At 41.8% G+C, this 19,844-nt stretch overlaps 1 protein-coding gene across 1 annotated transcript; it reads left to right on the plus strand.

Moving 5' to 3' along the window:
• Positions 1-1,561: 1,561 nt before the first annotated feature.
• Positions 1,562-7,727, plus strand: MEIG1 (meiosis/spermiogenesis associated 1). Its single transcript, XM_008493117.2, has 4 exons — positions 1,562-1,667; positions 2,549-2,673; positions 4,458-4,620; positions 7,517-7,727. The coding sequence occupies exons 2-4, from the start codon at positions 2,570-2,572 to the stop codon at positions 7,643-7,645; spliced, it is 396 nt and encodes a 131-aa protein (XP_008491339.2). The 5' UTR covers positions 1,562-1,667; positions 2,549-2,569; the 3' UTR covers positions 7,646-7,727.
• Positions 7,728-19,844: the final 12,117 nt, after the last annotated feature.

Genomic DNA, 19,844 nt, shown 5'->3' on the forward strand with positions numbered 1-19,844 from the left:
CCCCGCAGGCCCCGCCTCCCCGGCTTCTCAGCCAATGGCGGGGCGGCCCCGCCTCCTGCCGGCCTATCAGTAGAGAAGCGGGAACGGGCGCCGAGCGAGATGGTGGCTGCGGGTGGTTGCCTAGCAACGGCGGTTGGCGGCGGAGTGCGCCCTGAGGGGACGTCGCCATCGCCATCGCGGTCCGGAGGCCGATCCGCGCTGGGCAGCCTGCGGAGAGACCTCGTTTTGCGACTCTTACACCCAGGTGGGTCGCCTAAGGGCTGGGTGGCTATGGCGGTGGGAGCAGAGTGAGGTTACCGTCACGGGGGTGACGCAGGAAGGGGCCTACACGCCTCCCTGTACGTCTTGGCGAGTACAAAGCAGCTGCCAGGTAAAGGCTGTGAGTCATTGGAAAGCTCTTGCTGACTCTTGGGGTATACCAAATACATGCTGTGAATGCTGACTTGTGTTAAACCATCTAAGAAGTGCAGCCACCTCTTCCAGCCACTCTGGCCCAGGACATCTCTCTCGTATCCAGCTACTGGAGCCTGTCCTGGGAGGTGTCTGTGCGAGTTGAGGAGTGCAAGCTGCTGCTTTCCTGTTTGCAGGCTCAATGAGTAACAGATGAACACAGAACAGAGACATAGCTGTTCACAGACTGCCACAGATGAGGCATTCAACAGCACCTTTGGACGGGACTTGCTCAAAACATAAAAACAAACAAGTCTCTCACCCAACACAGCTCCTCTGTTTGCCCAGCATCCCTTCACAGGTCCCTTACCTGCTTCATGGATCCCTTACCTGCCTACTAATCCAGCTGGATGCTCACTAGCAAGCGTGCATTCATACACCTGTACCTCATAGAATCATAGAATCATAGAATTGGCTGGGTTGGAAGGGACCTCAGAGATCATCGAGTCCAACCCTTGAACCACCGTTGCGGTTGCTAGACCATGGCACTGAGTGCCACATCATACACTCTGCCCTCCTGCTTGCTTGGACCTGAGGTGCCCCTCCTCACCAGTTACTCCAGCTTAACGTTTGCTAGTGAATATGGCTACAAACCTCCCCAAATCCATATATATATATGTGAGATCCTGACACTCATCCCTCCACCCCAGCAGCTGGCACCAGTGGCACAACCTGTTGACCCACAATCCTGCTCCAGCTGCTGCCATGGAGCCCCTCCTTCGTGCCAGCCCTCCCCCAGTAGCTGATTTTTTGGGGCACACACTATTCCTGCTCCAGTGGATGGAAGTTAAGAGACCCCTATTCTCTCCAGCAGCTGACACCACAGCCTGAAGGTGGCTGTACCCCTGATCTGCCTTCAGGAGCTGGCACCAGTTTTCACTCATGTGCACAGGTCTCACTTGGTCCACACATACACATGGGATAGAGAGAGAGATTAGTGAGAAAGTTAAGATGTAATAAGATAAAGAAGGTAGAACAGACTGATGATGGGGCGCAGAGCTCAGCTGGGCTCTGACTGGCCCTGTTTTACACATGACTGACCTTGTTTATACTCCTTTCTGCCTACTCCCATCTTTGTTCCTTTCTGCTCCCCTTCCCCTGCACATCCCTCCCAGGTCTGTACAGCTGGATTGATTCCTGCACCCCTCTGAGTCAGGGTGTCCCCTGGTTTACAACTGATCTTCCGGGGAGTCCCATCAGGTGTTGGAAGTGGCGAGGTTTGTTTCTTGTCATGGTTTCAATGTTTTTTCTAGTCAGGTTTGTGTCTGTATATTTTATTTCTGTTTTCCCCCTTCCCCTTTGGTTTCCCAGTTCACAAGGTCCCTGATCAGATAACCCTTCTGGAATAAACATTCTCAGACTCTCACATTCCCCCATCAATTAGTGCAACCAAGTTTGGTTCTCATCACTGCCTCCCTTGTAATTTACTGCTCAAGATTGTGTCCCATATGTTTTCATTTTATGGCTTCCTCCTTTTCTTATTATCCCTTTCTTGTTGCATTGAAGAAGGTCCTTGAGTAGATGCCTTTAAAGCAGCAGACACTTCCCTCCCACATACCCTTACAACTTGTGTGTTAAGGAAACTCCCATGTGCAAGTCCAGCATAGTTAGGATTTTATAGAAATCATGCTACAATTGGCATTTAAAAAATGTTTTCCTAAAACCAAACCAGAGGTGTATGGGATGTCACGATTTCCCCCAAATTAAATGCAGGCACGTTTAGTCATCTTAGCAAAGTCCATTTCACTGTTCAGCAATTCCCCTTAAGTGAAAAGTGTTAGTATTATGCTGGATATTTTCTTACCATTCTCTTGCATTCTTTCCTTTGCCTGTATCTGTCTGCTGTCTTTTGTCTCTTCCCTGAACTGCAGCTGGCTGGAGTACAGCTCATCTTGTGCTTTTGTGCAGTGAAACCAGCTCTGTGCCTGGAACTCACACACACAGCAGTAGACAAAAGAGTACATTTTTGAAGGGCTTAAATAGCAGCCTAAAAATATCAGGTTGAGCCTTTTGTTATTTGAAGACACCAAGCTGGTACTTCAAATGTGTGGCCTTTATATATATATATATGGCCTTTATATATATATATATTTTTGAGCAGGACATGCAATTGGAATAAATGATGACTCAGGAAGTGCCACACATGCTGAGATGCCTTGAGGAAGCACAGCCATTAGATGAATTCAGTGCATCCTGTACAGAAGTGCATGACACAAGTAACATGTAAGTTATCATCAATCCCTTATATTCATTTTAGTGTAGCATTTATTAAGATCTAATGTTATTGCTAACTATACTGTTTAAAATCTCCAATTTACAACAATGATAAGCACATACAGGGCATGAAAAATTCTGTAATGGCTACAAATGAGCCCTTTGCAGCCAGGGAGGAAAAAAATGGTGTTGATATAGATAGCTCAGAGACTAGACTAAAGATTTAGAATCAGGTTGTGTGCTTATCATGTTACTTTGTATGTTACACCTCATAACTTAGTGGGAAATTTACTTTTTTCATTAGGAAATATTTATCTTCAATACAAAATGCTGCAGAGCCTGGTAATTGCATTTTTGGAGTGCTGAACTGCAAGGAATAGTTCAGTGTTGCCAGAAAAGAGCCCTTGATCATATTTTTATTGATTTTTAATAAAATGTATGCAATAAGAGATGAAAGACCCTTTCTTTTTATGCTAATGGCTCTCATAAGTTAGGCTAGAGAGATGCAGACTTCTGCTATTTCTGCATTATAACAATAATTCTTAATACAATTTTCCCAAAGATGGGTATGTTATGGTGTGATTTTTTTTCTCATTTTCTGCATTTCAGTCAGAGTTTTTTGTGCAATTGATAAGACATCAGCATTCAACTTTTCAAGCTCTCAGTTGGTACAGGAACTTGCTAAGTAAGGAAATTTTAGTCTGTGTGCTGGATTTGGAAGCAGTGTACTACCCACAACTGCACCTCTCACTACAAAATCCAGCAGCTTCTTCTTCTTTGAAGATAACCTTCCTAATTATGAAGCTGAAACTTGATGACATTACAAAACTAGGAAAGGATTCCTGTCTGACCATATCTGCTAGGCATGACAGTGTGTTTTGCTTGCAGAAATTGTATTTCAGTAGCACAGTAAACTCAAGAAAGAAAGTGCAGGGAAATTCAGATATAAGGTAGAAGTCAAATTGTTCATCTTCTTTTGAAATACAGTTCAAGTGCACTCCTGGTGATTTTCCACTGACCTTGCAATTTTTTTGTTGTTGTTTTTATTGTTTATTCTGTTCTTTTTTTACTATGTAGCTTGAGTTTAATTTATGGCAGTTCTGCTCTGTGCAGGTTTAGCAGTTGATTATCCTATTCACTGTTTCCCACCAGACTGAACAAAGAGGTTTTGTGTGAGGAGGAATCAGTGGTGGTCAGTGCAGATTTTGATGGGGCAAGGGATGAATTTTGGTAGGTTGTGTGCCCTGCCTCCTTATCCCATACAATTTATTTCTTAAGACCTCTTCTTTATCATCTCCACAGTGACCATGAGGCCAGCAGTCCATTTGTCTTCCTTCCCCCCTCTCTCCCACCCTGACTGTTTGTTGTTCTTCAGTAACAGCCCAGTTCATCATTTGGTGGTTCTCAGTTTGGTGTCTCTTAAATAAGAAAGACAACTCTGAGAAGCTGCCAGTTCCAAAAGGGCTGTAAAGATGTGAAATTCAAACCATTACTATCAATGTGCATAAATAAGTTTTAGGCAGCATTGGTCATTCAAGGTAGCAAAAATATAATAGTTTCCTAGATAAGAAATACAGGTGGGCTGCACTTGTTTGATATCAAGTAGTGCATTTAATTTCATTCCAACTGCTTACAACATTTTTCTTTTTTAGCCTCAGATTCTGATGAAAATATAATATTGTACTGTCTGTAATTCCCTTATTTTTCAATTTGGGTCTACCCATTTCATGATGTCCCTAACAAAATTGCTTGCTTCTTTCTTCTCTATTTATTATTTTTAAATCTTATTTCAGGAAAAAGTCTGAAGTTTCTGAAGTCATGGCTAAAGCTGACATGAAACCAAAATCTATCCATCATGCCAAAAAATGGTCAGAAGAAGTAGAGAACTTATACAGATTTCAGCAAGCTGGATACAGAGATGAAGTAGAATATAAACAAGTAAAACAAGTTGATATGGTAAGATTTATACCCTGACAAGAGTTATTACTTCTGTCTCATGTTAAGGTGTTAAATGAAAATGGAGGTGCTGTTTCCTTTCATTTAGGCTGATTTCTGATACAGCTTTTTCTCTGAGGTGTGACTTGAATTCTTGGGCTATTATTGACTGAGCAGAATAGTTTATTTCATAGAACTGTAACAGAAATACTGCCCAGCCTGGTTGTTTTATTTCTTCACTCTTATTCATTAAGAAGCATAGTAGATTTCTTTGAAAGAATGTAGCTGCTATCTGAAAGGATAATTTGTTTTTGAGGAAAGGAATTTATCAGGCTGCATTCTCTGTGAAGTTTGCCTGTGTCTCTGCCAAGAAACCTGATAGGAAACTCCTTCATTGTCCAGGGAGCCAGTGCTGTGTCATTGCTACTGACTTCAGTTTTACAGTTGAATTCCCTGATAGCATAATCAGACTTTGTGCTCAATCAAAACTTGGCTTCTGTTGAAACTCTCCACAATAAAAATATTTGATGCCAGCTGTGGTAAGGGCAGTTATGGCACAGGCATCCACCAACTGAGAATACCCAGGAATTGTTCCTCTGCTCACTGCAATTGGTGGTAACACTCCTTAGCACATCAAATGATCTAATAATTAGTGGCCAGATATTCAGTGGCTATTTGAGATTCAAAACAGCAACCAAGAGGTTAATGGAGCAAACAACTTATTGTCTTTATTAGAGCTCTGTGATTGATCTTCCAAAGCAGCACTTGTAGTATCAAAAGTACACTTAAAGTTTTTAACCTCCTGTGCACATAAGTGCAGAATGTTCCTAGGGAAGTCACTCCTCATCCAATTAACTCAAAATACAGCAAAAGGTCCATAATAAGATGCAGTTTATTATTTTGCCATGGGCACAGGTAACACTGTAATTCTTGTAAATTCATTTAACTCTTCAAAAGGAAATTCTCCTCCTCCTAGTGTGCTAGGATCAAACTTTAAGATTTATGACAGGGCATAACCATAAACAAACCCTGCTTATTCAGTGTAAAATGAGTGGGCATGTTATCCAAACTTGCCAGGCTCTGGTAGTGGTTCTCTTTCAATTTACACATTTTGAAATGTCTTGTTAACTCTATATTAAGTTTCCATAATGCAGTTGTTGATTATGATGCAATTATAATGTAGGTAGAAAGAACGTTAAGGCTCTTATGTATTATGTATTATGTATTATGTTTAGACAGAGAATGCAAATAGCTCCTCAGTGTGTCTCAAGTAATGTGTGCTGGTTTAGGCTGGGATATAATTAATTTTCTTCATAATAGCTAACATGGGGACACAGTACCTGCTCTGGTGTGGACTTACCCACAGCCACAGATACTTTGGGGTGTCCTGCTCCCACATGGACTCACCCACAGGTGAAAGTCCGTTCAACTTGAATTCATACTGGAGTTCCAGCCTGTGCAGTACAGCAGCATGGAGACAGCAGCAATGCCCTGGCCACCTGCCAGCAGTGGCACATCCTCATTTCTGTCACCAAAATGTTCCAGCACACAGCACAGCAGAATGATATACACTACAGCACTACCCCAAGCAGTGAAAGCAAGAAAGCAGCCACTAATGGGTGGTAGGCTCTAAATGACAGTGAGGCAATCAAAGTGTTATGCCAAGCACAGGTGCCTGCCAATTAATAGCTAAAACAACAAGAAAAATCTATAAATTCAATCTAGCACATTCCAGGCAAGTCTGTTGTTATCTCAAACCCTTCAAGCCTCATGTTGGGTGCCAAAAAGGACTCCCATGTCTTAACCCCAGCTGGCAACTAAGCCCTACACATGCTCTCACTCGCTTCCCTGTGATGGGGTGGGGAAGAGAATCAGAAGAGTAAAAGTGAGAAAACTTGTGGGCTGAGATGAAGACAGCTTAATAGGTAAAGCAAAAGCTGAGCACACAAGCCAAGAAAAACAAGGAATCATTCACTGCTTCCCATCAGCAGGCAGGTTTCAGCCATCTCCAGGAAAGGAGGGCTAAGTAATAGTTACTTAGGAAGACAAATGCCATAATTCTGAATGTCATCATATTGCTGAGCATGATGTTATATGGTATAGAATTTCCCTTTGGTCATTTGGGGTCAGCTGTGTCCCCTCAGGACTTGTTGTGCACCCCCAGCCTACTTGCTGGTGAAGTGGCATGAGAAGCAGAGAAGGGCTGTGTAAGATCTCCTCAGCAATAAGGAAAACTTGTCTGAACTATCAACACAGTTTCCAGCACAAATCCATAACATGAAGAAAATAAATTCCATGCCAGCCAAAACCAGCACTGGTTTTGTCTCTCTGATTAGAGGATGCTCTAATTCAACATCTATTACTAAAGCCATAAAGCTGTTGAACACACAAGTGCTCAAGACCCTAGAGCTTCACATTGGGGAACACTGAGCAGCAGCAGGATGGTGCTGGTTTCCTGAGGGCCTAATTCTGCTGGTTTTGAGTCTAAGATGTGTGTGGCTCACTTCATCTTTATGAAAAGCACATTTTTTATGGTCAGAAGGATCCTGAAGAAACCCTTAAGTGTGTGTCAGTCTTACAGAAGGGGAATCTTTCAGTCACTCAGGTTACTGAATAACAGAATAGCAATAATGTTTTATCCTAAACAAGGTATTTTAAAAGCTTTTACTAGTCCACTTTATAAATAACCCTATCTATCAAGTATTTTTAGATCCTTATTTCTAGACTCGTCTGATCACATAATTCTTTATATTACACCAGAAAACTGCTTTCTGACATCTTACCCTTAATCTTTTTTTAAAAGCTAAGCACATTAATAGCAAAGTAGTGTTTAGATGCAAGTGAGGTTTACCCATGGAAGCATCATTTCATGTGCACATGTTCATGTGAATTTATATCCTTTTCATTCTGTTTGTAGGTAGAGTATTGGCCTGAAACTGGATTTGTTAAGAAGCTTCAGAGAAGGGACAATACATTCTATTATTATGATAAGCAAAGAGAATGTGAAGACAAACAAGTCCATAAAGTGAAAGTTTATGAGTATTAGTTCTGTTGTTGTTCTGTTTTGTTTGTATGCTTTATACATCTGTTTGTTAGAATTCTAAGTAAATTATATTTCTGTAATCTGACTTGCAGTAAGTATTGATGTCATTCTTGGGTAGAAGGGGAAATACTGGAAATGCAGAGAAGCTTGGAATTACAGACATAGGAAATCCATTTTTTTCCTGCTGTAACCAAAAGTCTTTATTAGTTCTCATTTTCCTATCACAAATATTTTATCATCAAAAAGATAAAATGCTGGTAAATGGGCATCATTTATTTAACTGTGTGCAAAGTCCAATGCAAGTACCAGCATCAATCTTTATTGAAAACAATACAATCTTCCTGACACTGGCTCATGTCAGCCCCAGTCTCTTGGTGTAGCTGAGGGTTATGAGACTACAAAGGGAAAAAATAAGCCCCAAAGGCAAAAGTTTCCATGGAGAACAGCAAGAATAGCAAACAAAGGCTTTGATGGAAGACTCCACCTAATCAAGTAGCAAGGACCAGTGCTAAGCTGCAGATTTAAAAACCAGGTATTGTGATAGAAACAGTGACAACAAGGATGTCTTCCTGACAGGGTATCCCTGCAGTATTTCTGTCAGGTGCAAGTGTTAATTACTTGAAGAGGAAGTATTAATTCACCTGGTAACATGTGCCTTTTTATGGAGGGGAAAAAATAGATTGTGGATTTATAGGCAGTGGGTTCAGGCAGTACAAAACTGCAGGTAGAAAATAAAACCTGTGACAAGTGATGTTTATAGTTAGGTAACTAAGGCAGGTAATATATGGGATTTCTATGCAGAATTAATAATTTCAAATACCATTTTCAACATCTACACCTGATCTTGTCACTTGGACATCTCTTATTCAGAGGGGAGGGAAGCTGCCTCCTCTGGACACAATTAATTTCTTCTAAATGTAAATATGGAACATGTGCTTTCAGCATGTTGCTGTGCTGTCAGCTCTGCAGAAGCTGTCCCCATGTGTGTCCCTACTCTGAGACACCTGGGACAGGCAAGGTGTCACACTTGCCTTCACTCATTAAGGAATTTAATTAAAATACTTTAATATGCCAAAAATATTTAGAAAATTGCCCTCTGGAACAGATTGTTATCTGAACCACTAGGTGTGTTCATGGTAGTTACCTAACAGTGTCATGAATATCTCCTGCCTGCAGAGCATAAAGCAGAGGGATGTTTAGACTGAGGTTTCAGGCACAGATCAGCAGTGGAAACTTCTTGTACCATCTGTCATACCAATATTCTCCATTGGAACCTAAAATGGTGGCCAGCTCAGGATCCAAAATTGAGGACGTACAGTCAAAATAAGTAGAATTAATAAGTAATATTAATAAGTAGTAAGTAATAAGTGCAGTATTCAAAAGATCTCTCTGACAATAATTTAGTCACCCTATTTTTGGAAGGTACTCATAAGAAACTATGAAGCCTTTTTTATTTCAGGAAGGTTTAATGACATAAAAATAGAAAGTTATGGCAAAGATAGAAATAAAGCATTGCTACAGTAACTTCAGATTTTCATTGTGATTGCTTTTTTTTGTTGCTCTGGATATACTTATTAAGAGAGGTCTTTTTGCATACTTTGCCATCAGATAGTGTGAACAGAAAAAATATCAGGATGAGCCATCTATTTTGTCTCTGTAAGACTGGATCTCACTTTTTAAACTTCATAGATTCCTAAGCAACAGAAATCTGCCAGTGGACATGAAAAGCCCTTTAAAAATAATCACACAACCAGATGTGTTTTATGCCCAGCTCTAATTAATTGGCAGAAATTATTGTTTGCAGCAAACACAGAATAAGTGAGAATGTTTTGTAGGGCTGTTTTCTCAGTATATATAAAAAAGACATAGCTGGGTATTCTAGAACAGAAATTAAACAGCAGGTAACTTTTTAGAACTTAACTTTTTTAAGGCAAGATTTTAAAAAATGGAAACAAATGTAAGAGTATCCTGGGCTTCCCTCATTTTACCTGACTGCCCTTCAATGTTTTTGCATTACTGCTGGACATTTTCTCTCTTGTATTATGTTCTAAAACAATGAGTGTGTATTTCATACAGCCCACTGCAGTTTCTTTATTTTATTTCAGACACACACCAGGGGAATTCATGTTCCACTTCTGAAATACTGGTTATGTATGAGTTGGCAGAATGTTCTTGCTTTGAGACAGTGAATTACCTAGATTTTATTGCTATCATTTTTTGGCATTATCAGTGTGCTAAAAGGTTGTATCTCACTGTAATATTTAAAAGAATGATGGGATGAAAAAGGAAAGAAAAGCCTTATAATTAGTGCTGGAGACCAATTTACAGACAGTCTTTTCAGCCCTAATGCTGGGGGTTCTCTCACTTCATCAGTAAAATAGCAGGTTTTGTATTGTCAGTGACAGTGTCTTTTATAACTGGCCTTTAACATACAGTTCATATCCACATTTCTTTCCAGTTCATGCTAGGCTTAGGGCTACTTAAAACCACTCCCTTTTTTTTCAAATACATCTGTGTAACTTAGCTATGGCCTTAGCTATGAAGCCAAAGGCATTCCTCTCTTTAATAAAGAAACTGGTACAGGGGTTCTTGCCTGAGTTCAAGTTTGTGATCACAAGGTAATATTAATCTAATGTGAGGACATTTGTTTGAGTTAATTCTTAGAATCACAGAAAGGGTTAGAAAGTTTCCCATAAGGGACAAGATAGCAGATGAGAGGTCTATGTACAAACCCAAGATTCATTGTAAATAGCAAAGGATCTGAAAAATTAGATTAAAAAGGCATAAATTGGATTATCTGAGTGTGAGGATATTAGGGTAGCAAAAGAGGGTATTAGGGTAACAAATAATGAGGTACCCTAACAACAAAATACACAATTGAATAGTCAATAACTCTGACACAACGGTTAATTGCATACTCACAAATTACTTGTTACTAGGTCTTCTAGATCTAGAACAATGGTTAAAATAATACCTTAAGGCAATGTGGTCAGACAATGACTGCAGGCTCCTCTGTTAAGTTTTAAAGGATCCTAAAGCCTTAAAGTTCCAAAGTTTAAGAGTAAAAGCTTTCTTTAAGATTTAAAGGTAGCTAATGAAGATACAGCTAATAAAGATATGAATTAGAATTCATATATAGGGATTTAATATTTCTTACCCTTCTCTGCGTGCAGTAGCATCTCTTTCTTTCAACCTCTTGAGGAGTAACCACTCGAGCAGGTGTCCCTGCTGGAGAGGAGAAGGTAGAGCACAACTTCCAGGGAAAGTGTACAGGAGTCTCTCTAATCAAAGATGGGACTGGGCTTTTATAGAATAAAGTGATTGGCAGCTGTTATTTAACTTAGCATTACCTCCAATATCCTGTTTTTTCTTCTCCATTGAAGAAAAAAAAGGGGAACAGAGGAAAAAACAATAAAGCCTTTGTTCTCACCAAGCAAACTCTTGTTATCCACCTGTTCTTGTTTTGTCTCCTTTTAGCCAAGCTGTGGATAAACTGAGCTCTGGATTCTTCAACACAGAAGAGCAGCTGATGCCAGAGAGATCACCTTGGCCTTTATTTTATATTTCCAATATTGTTACCAGTTCAGAGTTTGTTCTGCCCTTTGCTTTCTCATGGGAACTGCAAGTGAATGACAGAGGGCAACTGAGGCAGGCCCAGAGAGGAAGAGTGACCTGCTACAGAAGGGACCTTCAAAGATCATCCAGTTCCAACCTCCTACATGGGCAGGGACACCTCCCACCAGACCAGGTTGCTCCAAGCCCCATCCAACCTGGCCCTGATCACTTCCAGGGAAGGGACAGCCACAGCTTCTCTGGGCAACCTGTGCCAGTGTCTCACCATCCTCACAGGGAAGAGCATCTCCCTAATCTCCAGTGTAAATCTATGCCACGGTTTAACAGGACAATCTACCCTCTTTCAGATTTAAACTGATACCCTTTGACTTGTTGCTACAGCCCTGACAGAAACTCTGTGCCCATCTTTTTTGCAGGCCCCCTTCAGGTACTGGAAGAATGCTCTAAGGTTTCCCCAAAGCCTCTCCTCTCCCTCTCTCTCTCCTTCTCCCTCTCCCTCTCCCTCTCCCTCTCCCTCTCCCTCTCCCTCTCCCTCTCCCTTTCCCTCTTCTCACACATGCTCCAGCCCTCTGACCATCTTCCTAGCCCTTCTCTGGATCTGTTCTGACAGCTCCGTGTCCTCCTTGTCTTGGGCACTCCAGTTCTGGATGCAGAACTCAGGGTTCCACCAGAGCCGTGAATAAGGGGGGGAATCATCTCCCTCACCCTGCTGGTCACATTTCTTGTGATGCAGCCCAGGATAATGTGGGCTTTCTGGGCTGTCAGAGCACAACACTGGCTCATGTTGAGCTTTTCATCCACTGATACTCCAAATCCTTCTCTGCAGGGTTCCCCTTGATCCATCCACACATCCTCCAGCCTGCATTGATGCTGGAGACTGCCCTGGCCCAGGTGCAGGACCTCGCTCTTGGCCTCATTGTCCCTCCCAAGGCCCCCACACTCCCACCCCTCCAGCCTGTCAAGGTTCTCCCTGCAGTGGTTTTGTTTTTCAGCTCTGCTTGGAGAGCATGAAGCTGATACTTGTGAAATTACAAGTTTTCCTCTGCTACTCTTCTGCTGGATGTGTCTCACTCAAAAAAAAAAGTCAGAAGAATGTAATGTGTCAGTATTTTCTGTTACTTGATATATCTGTCACCTCAGTTAAACCATGCTGAGAAGTGCTAGTTTACTTGTCTCTTAATTTAAGGTCACTAAGTAGTGAAAAACTGTCAGAAGTGAGCAATCTGGGGAAGCTTTGCTTCATTTTAGGGGTGATACACCAGCTCATATCAAGATAAGTAACTTATTTCTAAATGCCATTACGAAGCCTTTTTTAACTGAACTTCAGTAATTTTAAAAAGAGATAAAATCACATCTCTCCATTTTATAGCCTAGAGATGAAAATATGTGCTACTTTGCTGATTTGAGTTTTGAAAAAAGTAATTTCATGAAAATACTTTTTAAGGGATTTTCCTTATCTGTTGGTATTTCTCTTATCAGGCAATTCTGTGGTGCTTTCAGTGACCATTTGAAGCAGCTCAGCAAAGGGATGATGGCAACACTCTCTGTGAGCAAGTGCTTAGCAGCTGCCCAAGTCTGATGTACTTAATTCTAATTCACTTCATGCCTTTGTACAAAACAAGAATAAATAAATGCCTTCTGTGCCTGCTGAAGTTCATAAAAGGAGGTAAACCAAACTTTTCCAAGACCTACTTTTCAAGCTTTGTGTTTGACAAGTGAAATGGCAAGAGTGCAACCTTCCTGAATTCATCCAGTTACTCTGAGGGAAATAAAAGCTGCATTTGTGTTTTCTAGGTTGGTTTTCTATGTTTTCAGCCTTTACTTTAATTCATTGTGGACCCATATTGTCTGAATGTGTTACTATGTTGATAAGATTGCTTTACAGTCACAGCAGCTCAAGGCACAAAAAAAATGGTACAAATGTTTTAAATTTTGCTTTAATACCTGAGTGGACAGTTGTCTTTCCAGCTCTGAACCTCAACCTTTTGGTTTTCAATCATGGTTTCCTTGTTTCCAGTTGAAAGTGACTGACCAGCTTAAAACTGTTTAAAGACAAGTTTGTAATTCAGCAGCTTCTGCTGTTCCTCCCATGTCTGCTGCAAGGGAAGTCTCTCTGAAAACAGCTCAAACGGAGTTGCCTTATGATCTTCACAGCTTCTCTTTTGTTACCATAGTTCCTCTGGATTTATATTTATTTGTAGGACCTGCACTCTTAGTAGCCTGCCTGTGCTGAGCACCTCTTGGTGAGTTTTATTTACTGAATAAAGGACATTTTCTTTCTTGTTGCAGTTGAGACTTTGCATGTGGCTCAAGTCTGAAGCTCAGCACTCTTGCAAACAGCATTTGGAAGAGTGCCTGGTGACTGTGTGCCAGGGGCTGGCACCCAGGGCAGCGAGTGAGATGGCAAGGAAAAGGTAATTAAGAATGGGATTTAACAAGAAGAATGCAGGGAACAAGCCTGGCCCCTCCATCTTCCCTCCTCATCATCTTCCCATACTCGTTCCACCTGATCCTTCCCTTTATGTGTCTGTTGTCCCATAAATCTTGTGCAGTTCCCAGACCCCCTCAGGTATCCCTTAATACTCATGTAAACCATGTTTCCTCCAACAAAATCAAGGCTGACCCCCTCCAAGACTGGAGTTAGTGTCCCATCAGCCAGTGCCTGGCAGGCTCTGGCCTCTGTTATTATCCCTGTCATGACCCGCTCAGTAGTGTTTGTCTGTTTAACTTAGCATTTTCCTTGTTATTTGTTATTTATTGGTAAGGAATAGTCCTTAACCAAATAACTTGCTGGATCAGATGCTCTCGTATCTCACACGTCCTCACACCAAGCTCCCTGATGCAGGCAGTTTGGGGGATGTGGTGTACAAGTGCCTGCTCAGTCCCCAGACATCCAGGCAGGTGGCAGCTCTAAGGACATGGAAACAAAGGGAAGTGAATGCTTAAAAACAGGAGAAGACTGGTGAAGGTGGGGAAAAAGGACACATGGATTCAGGGAAGGATGAGCATGTGTAGGAAGTCAACCAGGCAAATGCATTAGCATTTTGCCAGTGATCTTGTACCCCCAGAAACCTCCTCCCTCACTGGCAGGAGCTCAGTTCTTGTTGGCTGAGATGCACAATGCAGTCCCAGCATCTCACTGCAGATGTTCATCCTGCTTGGCAGGAGTGGCTGAATGCCTCAGCCAAGGGGAAGGTGTCCTGCTTGGGTGGATAAAGTCCTGGCAGCTGCTTGGTTTTGCAAGGGGAATGGAGCTAAAAAGCAAGCAGACTGGGTGTGTGGCAGGTTCTTAGTTTTTGCCTAGGGTGCCTAGAGGATGTCAACTGCACTGTTCTGCCCCAGGGCACATGCCTGTGCCAAATATGATGTTTCTGAAGAAAAGCTGGGATGTGAGCAGGGCACAGGCAGCAAGTGGGCTGTGGGTGCTAGGAGATGGGTGCTAGGATGCTGTGCGTGGAGAGATGGGCTGATGCCACACATGCTCAACACAGGAATGTGTTGGGCAGGGATTTTGGAGCAAAAAGCATGGTAGCCCTGGAGATCTACCTCTTCCCATGGCTCAGGTCTCCTGAAGCTCCAAAGAAGGGTTCTTGCTTTGTAGCCCTATTCTGCTGCTGCAGGGTGTAAAATCTGTAGACTCCTAACCTAACCTCCCCAACAGATCCATCTTCATCTTGTTCATAAGAAACTTGAGTCACAGTGCAGAGGTGCCCTGCTTCTCTCCACCAAAAGGAGGAGGCCTATGTAATATACCAATGGCTGAAAGATCAGTGTTTCAAGGAGACACTAATCTAAAACATGAAATATCTCTTTGAGAGACTATCACTTACAACTTGGATCTCCACAAGTGAGAAAGATTACTATGCTTGGAACTACAGGGATTTATTTAAAATATCACTGGATTAATAACTTGTCAGTCCAGAACAATATTTCAACAGAGAAATGCATCTGAAAGCTGAGTTCAGAAGAGGTGTTTAGAAGAGATATTAATTAGTGGTATGGATATTGCAAGCAAATTATTGAGAACTCAGGGCAAAAGAAACAGAAGAAATATAGCAAGTATGCTACAGAAGACATTAGGATGTCACTGGGTACTGCAGTTCAGGAATGGCTTCTCTGCTATTTGCAATTTTACTGTTTGCATCTATCTGATAGGAAAAAAATCAAATATTTAGAATTCCTGCTTTACTGGATCAGAGCAAGGCAGAAGTATCCATCCACACCAGATGAAATAATTTACCATCTGTAACTGAGGAGGATGTGAAACATCACCAGCTAAATATAAAGACTTTCAGTTGAGAAATCTGGGGATGGGAACACTCCCAGTCTCAAGCTCAGCGCTCTGCAACTCACTAATTTTAGATCTTAACAAACTGATGTTTGACTGATGGAGGCTCAATATGATTCCATACTTAGGAGAGAATGATACAAGGCTGTGTAAGTAGACCCTAATCAGGGACAAATTAGTGAAGTGTTTACACTGGGAGGTTAGAAAATATTTTCCTCTGTGCTCAGCTGTTCAGATGCATCTTGTCTGATTTGAAGTTCCAGTGAAAATCCACAGGAAAGATGAAGAAATAGGCATTTAGAGGGTTTGTTTCTGGACCATCCTATTTTACCTCCTGAGGAATAACAGTTTCTAACAGCTATGATCAGTCTCAGCCCAAAGTTAAATAAGTAAAAGCAGGGGTGGTGCTGTGCAAGACCACAAGATCAGAAGTTCACACCTTTCTGGTGAGATGGAGCCCTCTGCCCTCAGACTCTGTGAATGCCATAAATTTTTAGTAAGATAACAGCTCCCCTGTGCAAGTAGGATTTAAGTGAACTTGCTTTTCAATTCAGAGGCCACAGCTGCTGCAGGTTTTGCATTGCACAACCCATCAGGAGGGGAAAGCCTGTGGTTGCTGGCAGTGCCAGCTGGAAATATTTGAGTCCAGATGACAGCAGTCTGGGTGTCAGGGAGGTGTTTCAGTCATTTAATGGAGCATGTCCTTCATGGATGCAGTTTGGGGAAGGAAATCTGCTTCTCCTGGATGCACTTGTCTGCCAGGTAGCCTTGAGGTGACTTGGGAAGATGGAGGAGTCATGCTGCTGGTGGGATGACCTCTCCTGGCATGACTGAACACTCATGCTGTGAAGCAAGGAAGGTCTTTCATCTCACCTCTCTGCAGAGAGCTTTATTCCATAAATTCTGTACCTGCAGGACATGGTTGTGCCAAGGGGACCATAAAGAAGGACAAGGAGAGGAGATTTTTCTTTTCTGTTAGTGCTGCTGTGGAAAGCTTAAATGGCAAGACAGAAATCCTGCAAAATCAGGAGGTTGTATTGTTTTACATTCTTTTGTGATTAATTAAATGTAGTTTGGTTTTTTTTCCTCTTGAAAATAAAATAAGAATCCTGATTTCCCTGTGATGTTACTGCCACCCTGACAAGTGATGTCTAATTTGCAAACACAGCAGATGAGGGGCTGGTTTCAGCCTTCAGCTGCTGCACAGGCTCCAAATACAGACAGAATCAGTTTTAGTTCAAATGTCTTTGCTCTGCTTTTCAAAGGGATGTTTTGAAGCTGGCTCACAGGTGATGCCCCACTTAAACTCTGCCACTGGCCTGAAAGAAGAACTGGATGTTGCTAAATTGCTTATACATGACTAAGAAGCTCAGAAGATAAATCTTTGTTATTTATATATATATATATATAAATGAAACATCTCTCTTTTTAAAGATATTTTTTCTAAAAAGAAATTAAGGATATTTTTTCTCTAAATGTTCTATCAAAAGTTGTGACTTTCAGCCGAGGTTTTTGGTCATGAAGGAGAAGATAGAAAAGCTTTTGTGACACATTAAATAAGATAATATAAAAGAGGGAGAATCCTTGTGAAACTGAAATTCTGAGAAAATCCAAAGGAGAGGGAAGATGTTAATGAATAATTTGAGCAACACATTCCCAGCTCTGAATATTTCAACTCCTTCATTTGTTCAGTCTCTCATACGCTCTGCAAGAGCTAAATATAAAAGTGGAAAAAAGTTAAATGAAATAGTTCTGCAGCACCATTTAAAACCTGCTTCCTGGATTTCCCAGTCTGGAGGGACTCATACTCCATCTGTGAGCTCATGCCTCCCTCTGCTGACTGCCGCCCCCAAACCTCTCCTGGATTGCAAACAATAAAGGGCTGGGATTTCCCCTCCTATTGGGCTCATGTTCCTCCTCATGTCTTCATCCTCCTGTCCCAGGCAGTGACTGATGTCCCCAGAGCTGATGGACAGAGGTTACTTCCTTCAGTTCCAGCCCCATGGTGATGGTGCTGGTCACTCCAGCAGTGCTATGTTCCCCTCATGTGACATCTGCCCCTTGGGTCTCACTGCCACTGGAATTCTCTAGTAATGCTAAAATAATGTGTGAACCCTTGCTTATAGAAAAAATCTCCCAAAACTATAAGGAAGACACTCAAGGAAAGTTGATGGAAGCTGAGAAAAGCAAGCAAGGACCTCAGACCTTTAGATCACACCTGGAGCATGCTAGAAATATTTTTACTCAATTTTGATTTTGGTATTTTTTTCATTTTGAAAACCTCTGTAACTCTTGTATCAGTTTTTTAAACTCTCAGTTTCCTACAGGCAACTGCTAATTAAAACCAGCCAGGGGAAGTGCAAAACATGACAGTTTTGGTTTCTCTTCTCTTTTCACAAGGAATCTTGAGAAACCTCATGTCCTCGCAGCAGACACGTCCCCCTGGAAAAAATCTACAATCTCAGCATTCTTTGGAATCCCACTCCTTGCTCTGGGGTAGAGCAGCAATGCTGGAAGAGATGGTTTGCTGGTTTGAGATGGTTTTCTCATTGATCATCTGTCAGGGTTGGGTGAACCTTTCCAAAGGAGACAAACACAACTCTTCTGGGACAACAGAGGGATCTCAGTGTCATAAAAGTTGTGTCCATTTATTCTTCTTCCAGAGCACTTCCTCAGGTTGGGAGTTGTTTGATGATGTGTTAGAACAGAGGTGAGTTTTAAATCCATTGTAAGAAAGCAGGTTTGTTAATTAGATTCCCTTTGGTCTTAAAACCACATGAAAACAGCTCCCAGGTCCTCCAGGAATTTGGGGTTGTGGAAGTTTTGTTAGAAAGCACCAAAGGAAATTCTATCCTTTCAAAATAAAAGATGCCAAATAGCATAGCCAAAGGGCCATCGTGCAGGGAGCTGAGGGCTGATTTAATGGTGCAGAACCCAATTACCAGCCTGTAATCACCTGGCTGTGCCAGGAAACTGAAATCACTATGGGGAGGGAGACAGGAGAGGAGTGGCTGCTGGAGCTGGAGCTGTGACTAAGATAAATTGCAGCAGAAAGGCAGTGCTAACAAAGAGTTATGGAATAAATCGATGCATTAGGAAACCCAGTGCATTAGATCACTTGAAAGGACATGCAGAGCATCAGAGAGCTGGGTCAGTGAAGAGCTAAAGACAGTGTTGCCTGCACAGATGAGTTACTGACCTCCCTTCTGGGACTCAGCCAGCCAGCTGATGAGTTATGGAGGCAGCAGCAGCAGCATTGACAATGATATATAATTAGCCTTGGGATATATTAAAATTTTTATATGTGTGCTGAATTAAATCTTCACACAGAGTACAGGAAAACCCACATGATGGCCTTTAGAATAAATAAAATATTAGACAGGAGAAAGCATTTATTTTTTTTATGAGTATACAGTGCTGATGTTTTAAAGAGGCTCCAAAGCTCTCTGCAACTTGTGGGCCAAATCTGTTTCTTGGAAGCAATGCCAGGACTATCTTTGAGAAAGGCAAACTAAAGCTCAGCATGTAAACCTTGGAACTGCTCTAACACACAGATGCTGACAACCATGATAAATGTAAAACCCCCTAAAGAAGAAAAAGGGCAGGCAAGCTGTGGCCAGCTTGAGCAGAACAAACCTTTGCAATGTTCAACCATTTGAGATTTCCTTTTTGTATTATCTCATCCACTTAAAAAAACAGTTGTTTTTTTATTTAAGACCTGAAAAGTGGATCTACTTTTCACTGAAGATTGATGCACTTACTTTAAATTGTAGAAAGAAATGAGTCAGTGCTACAGGGCATCAAAACTGTGGCAGTCATGAATGCTCTTGTTTTGAACTGCACATCAGCATCTTGGTCTGTATGGAAAGTCTGCATGGAAAAGAGAAAAAATCACTAAGCATATGGGGCAAATCATTTTATCATTTGTTCAATTCCACCAGGTAGTAATGAGGGAGCAGAGGAAGGGCCTCCTAAGTTTTGAAAAGTGGCAGAAAAAACACATTTCTGTTGTGTGATCTGTCCCATGAGTGAACATGAGCAGATGCACTGTGGGCACCCTGTATGTCCATGCTGCATCCCTGGCCAACCAAGCACCATATGTAATATCCATGAAGAAGTTTGATGGCAATTTCACTGAAGATGAGACGTGTTTTGAATACCAACATAGAAGTTAAGGTAGAGAGGTCTTCAACCACACGTGCCAGGAGTAGAGGCTTGGTCTCACTTTCCAAGGGAGATTTCAGAAATGTGGTGAGCTCTAGAATATGAGCTCAATGGATCCTGCATCCTGAGTCATGTGGATCAGCTTCTTGATGGCACCCAGGTTTGCTCCTGGAGCTC

This window comes from Calypte anna, chromosome 1 (genome assembly GCF_003957555.1).
Source record: "Calypte anna isolate BGI_N300 chromosome 1, bCalAnn1_v1.p, whole genome shotgun sequence".
NCBI classification, from domain to species: domain Eukaryota; kingdom Metazoa; phylum Chordata; class Aves; order Apodiformes; family Trochilidae; genus Calypte; species Calypte anna.